The following is a 5,000-nucleotide window of genomic DNA, read 5'->3' as shown; positions in this document are numbered from 1 at the left end:
CACATACAGGTTAGTGGTCATGGCACTTATTTCAGTCAGATGTATAAATGGCTGAATTCTACTGTAATTAACTGAGTTAGAGTCTAAGATTGAGTTATTTAACCAACTTTTATTTTTTTACAACAATTTCGTCGATATTTTCACTTGAATGTCTGAAGATTTTTCAATAATAATGTCATTCTGTGTAGCTAAAGTCTGGATTCCACAATGCTTTTGAATGATAGTATTTTGTTATCATGGCGACTTTCAGCAAAACTGGGCTTGGAGATATTAAAGTCTTCTAGAAGCTGCCCTTGGAAGTCGAGGTTTGAACTGTAATATATCTATGAAGGCTTTAAACAACATTATTTTTAATGATTTGCTTTGATTTCACGTAGGAGAATCTATAAAAGATATTCTGCATTTCCAGGTGAAAAACCATTCCGCTGTAGTATGTGTGGGAAGGCTTTTGCAGACAAATCAAACTTGAGAGCTCATGTCCAGACCCACTCAAGTGTAAAGCCTTACGCTTGCACTCGTTGTGGGAAGTCATTTGCTCTCAAATCCTACTTATACAAACACGAAGAATCCTCCTCGTGCATGAAGCTACATCGAGCTAACAACCGCGGAGGAACAGAGACTTCTCAGCCAGCTTCTCCAAATTACGCTCCTTCGGTTGGAGTTGTTCAGAGTGAATTGCCAGAAAACACGGTGATTCAGCAGCACCTCACACAGCCACCACCTCCTCATCCTCCACAGCCAGGAAGCATAACCTGCAACGGCACAGTTGGAGTGAGGATGACCACTAGGCCTATGCACACGGTGACCATACTGAGGTCAGGCCCTCATTTGCCAGTGGCGAAGGCTCATTGACTAGAACAATATTGTCCAAAAGACTTTTTACGAAAGCTTGGCGGCTACTCTGATTCTTACCGGAGTACAATGACTGTTCCAGGTTAATGTAATATATAGCATAGAAATCACTATAGTACTTACTTAGTCTGCCTGCAGACAACTTGTAGTCACTGAATTAGGAGAGTATACTCACTTCGGTTGTTCGAAGCAGGGGTCGACGGTTTATTTATCTATTTATTGACTTATTTTCTTTATTCATTTATTCATTTTTTCCTTTGTCTATTTATTTATTATGGTTGGGTAGTAGCCATGACTTTACTTAAGAATATACTGACCATTTTTCAAATAAAAAAAAAGATGTAAAAGGGCATTGAATTGTTTGTTTTATGTTCTTGAGCATCTTCATTATTCTAACTAAACAGAAGTATCCCTGCTTCTTACACGTTTTTAGCATTCTCATAGATCATCCAGTTATGGATATTCCAGATTCAACTTAAGGGACCGATTTTGGGTTAGTGCTGTGTCTTGACTGTGGTTTAGCTGAAGCTGTGGAGCCATGTGTAAACAAAGCTTCCAGTTCTTCGCTAGGTGTCATTTGCCTTGCCATTAGTTAGCAGTATTGATTGTGGAGCAGTTGCAGTTGGTGTCATTTTGTTATACTGTGCCACATTTAACCTTTACCAGCAGGTATCGATGTTAGCGGTGAAAACAGCCTCATGACAGTGCCTGTGAAAGCCATGCAATACTCTGATCACTGATGCAATAAGGAAAAGTTTTCAGACTATGGCCTCGCAGAACCAGGTGCCTTCAACTGTTTTTGCACCGAAGGTAATTTCTGTACAGAATTGTTAGTAATTTAATTAAATGTGCAGGATGAGTTGTACATTGTGCTAGTCGTTTTTTCAGGTATAATGATAGGTTCTATTGGTGTATGAATGACACTGTAACTTATCTATTACTTGTTGTTAACAGTGTTAGGACTTGCTGTGTCTAGTTCCGCTGACACGTATCATGTTACTCTAGAGACAAAATTTAACTCTACGTCGTGTATATAATTTTTCATAGCCTAGTTCTATTTGATAACTTCATGGCTTAAGTTGAAGTAAGAGTTTTTCTTCCTTAAGTCTTGTTGCAGTGCATGAGTAATTAGTCTTAGTATCATAAGGGCCTTCTGATGAAGGAATAAGCATCCAGAAGTCACCCTTTGCTTTTGTACTTAGCGTTACACAGTAATCATACCCACGTAACATGAGAGATTTCAAATACTCCATACATTGCTCATGAAGCGTATTCAAAATTAAGCTACTTTTATGAATGAATTTTTTTTATTATCATTATTATTTAGGGAAATAGGCTGTTAAGAGGGGCCATATGGCGTTTCATCTGAGACGATAATTATGACACTCTAAGAAGGTTTATGGTTTAGTGTAAATTGGTGTGTCTGTGTAGTACTATGCATGCAGGGAGGGAGGGGCCCCTCGGTGATGTGGCCGTAATCATCAAGTGTGTAGGTTATATTCTTATAGTGTGCATAGTATGTGTAGTAGAGTTTTGTTTGAGAGAGTGTAGTTCTTTAGTTTTCACAATTAGACTTGGATGGGATATCTAGTCAATAATTTAGGTAATGGTATCTTCGCCAAGCCTTGAAAATGAGGCTCGGCTTAATTCCTGAAGTGCCTGTAGTCATAATCTGTGGGACCATGGAGTATAATGCTTTTTTACCCTTTGTATAAATTTTTAGATAAAAAACAATACATCAAAATACTCAAAAATATGTATAAGAATTCATGTGTCGTGAGATATGGATCAATCAGTCTTATATACATATACATATATTTTATTTATATATATATTATATATGATATATATATAATATATATATATATATATATATATATATATATATATAGTATAATATATATATATATATATATATATATATAAATATATATATATATATATATATATATATATATATATATATATATATATATATATATATATATAGGTATTGCCATCACAACCGGTCACATCAAGTACCATGAGATGATTTTTCCAAAGGTCACACATGCTAATAATGTTAATAATAATGACACCCGTTTTCTAACAGTTATCTCAAAGAATGGATGTCAGATGATATGAGATCCACTTCAAGAATGACGCTATCCATGCATTGGTTCTTAAACTGGGGGCGCGCCTCCTAGGGGGCCGTCAGTAATTTCCAGGGGAGGCGCGAGCAATAGGGAAAAATTCGTATGCCCTTACCAAGAATGAAGAGCTAAATTCAGATTAAAAAAAAAAAAAAATGGAAAAGTATCGCCTTATAACATCGGTTTCCTGTAGTCTACTCACTCTGGTTAGACTCGTTGGGCTAACCATGTTTTGTAAGCATTGACATCCCTCCCTATCCCTCGAAATCACTTCTCTTTCTCTCCTTTTATTTTCTTTAAATTTGAGAGGGAATTTTACTGATAGATGCAAGGGGGGCCATAGAGGGAAAAACCCACTCTCGGAGGTGGCGTTGGCTAATCCGGAGTTCGATTCCCAGCTCTGCCAACGCGGAACCAGGGGAATTTATTTCAGGTGATTAGAAATTCATTTCTCGATATAACGCTGTTCGGATCCCACAATAAGGTCCCGTTGCTAGGTAACAATTTGGTTTCTAGCCACTTAAAAATATCTAATCTTCGGGTCAGCCTTAGGGGAGCAGTTAATCAGCTCAGTGGTCTGGTTAAACTAAGATACACTTATTTTATTTATTCATAGGGGAGGGGGTGGTGATAAAAAGTTTAAGAACCAATGTATAATTAGAGGAGAAGGGAAGGGAAAAACATTACAAAATCAAGAATAGACTAGAAAACACGATTTTGTATATTTTACAGACAAGTAAAATATATACTTCTTGTTTCTTGCCTCGACTTCAAGGCCTGTAACAATAGGCCATTATGGCCGTCATAATTGAAGGAAACTATTCTTAACCGCGAGGAAAGCAAATGGAATATATACTTCAAGAATTGCAGGTCTGGTTAACCTTCAAAAAAAAAAAAAAAAAAAGGGAATAAAGTAAGAGGGGAAAGAAACAGTACATTCATTTTCATAGTCTTTATTAGGCTTAGACCTACTTTGCTCGTTACTTATATAATCAGCGGTTCGTCGCCGTGCAAAAGGGTGCTATGCTTGAAAAATACTATTATTATTATTAGTGATCTCATATCTTATGGAACAAGGCAAAAAATCATGAATTTCCCTTACAAGAATACGATACGAAAAAAAAGCCTCTTTTATTCAAAAGACAAAAGGCGCATATCAATCATCATCACAGTAACGCAGTGAAGACAAACTTCAAAACAGACTGATTGATCTTCTATATCTCATGGCACAGAACCTTCTCTCATTTTAGCATTCATTTAGGTTACTAAGAGAACTATTTTTTTTTTCTTCTGATCGGTTTCAGTACTTAATTAAAATTAGCAACGAGCAGTCTGCACCGGCTCTTGCAGAGAGAGCTCGGAGGGACTCACCCAGTGACAAAATAGTCTTAGTAATCATTATACATGATCATTGTTACCTTTCTGTTGAGTTAATATCAGTGAGTGAGTCTCGTATCAAACATGTACAGTTTAGTTCAGTTGTGTCTGGTATAAAAGCGAAAAGCGGTTCCTACCTATTCTTTTGTTGGGTGAAGATAGGAGTGTGCGTGAGCAGTTTCTCTCTAGGAAGGTCTGTTAAAACCTGAGAAACAGACCCTAATTTATCCAACGTAAATAATAATGTAAAAAGAGTCTTAAGCAACAGAGGAATCAGATACAGCGACAGAAAGGTGCATGTTAGATAGGAACCTCCAAGGAGTTTTAATCATGCAAACTTTGCTTGAACAATCATGTCTCCTGGCAATGTCTGGCGAGGGAATGGCCATACAACGGATTTTCCAAGCAGAAGGTAAATTATGTGAAATAGCAATACAAAAAAAGCCGAGTTATTCTTGGCGAATCTTTGGTTTCATTTTGTTTCAATAGTTTTGGTGTCAGCAGTGTTCAGTGCTGGCCAGTTTCTGTACATAATTATTCTTCTTTTAGTCTTCTGTTCTATTCATTGAGGGCGTCTGTCAGAATGACCGCCCTTGGCTTTGGTAAGTGGCTTTAAATATCTATTTATTTATAATATTT

At 36.8% G+C, this 5,000-nt stretch overlaps 1 protein-coding gene across 1 annotated transcript in view; it reads left to right on the top strand.

Annotated features, from left to right (window-relative positions):
* Positions 1-1,875, top strand: part of LOC135212104 (zinc finger protein SNAI3-like) — an 11,110-nt gene extending 9,235 nt beyond the window's left edge. The window contains exons 2-3 of the mRNA XM_064245488.1: positions 1-9; positions 410-1,875. The exon at positions 1-9 is cut by the window's left edge and continues 179 nt beyond it. Coding sequence (XP_064101558.1) covers positions 1-9; positions 410-852 — 452 coding nt within the window. The 3' untranslated portion in view covers positions 853-1,875. The remainder of the gene's footprint in view (positions 10-409) is intronic.
* Positions 1,876-5,000: the final 3,125 nt, after the last annotated feature.

This window comes from Macrobrachium nipponense, chromosome 40 (genome assembly GCF_015104395.2).
Source record: "Macrobrachium nipponense isolate FS-2020 chromosome 40, ASM1510439v2, whole genome shotgun sequence".
In the NCBI taxonomy this organism is placed as follows: domain Eukaryota; kingdom Metazoa; phylum Arthropoda; class Malacostraca; order Decapoda; family Palaemonidae; genus Macrobrachium; species Macrobrachium nipponense.
This window is presented reverse-complemented; position numbering and strand designations above follow the sequence as displayed.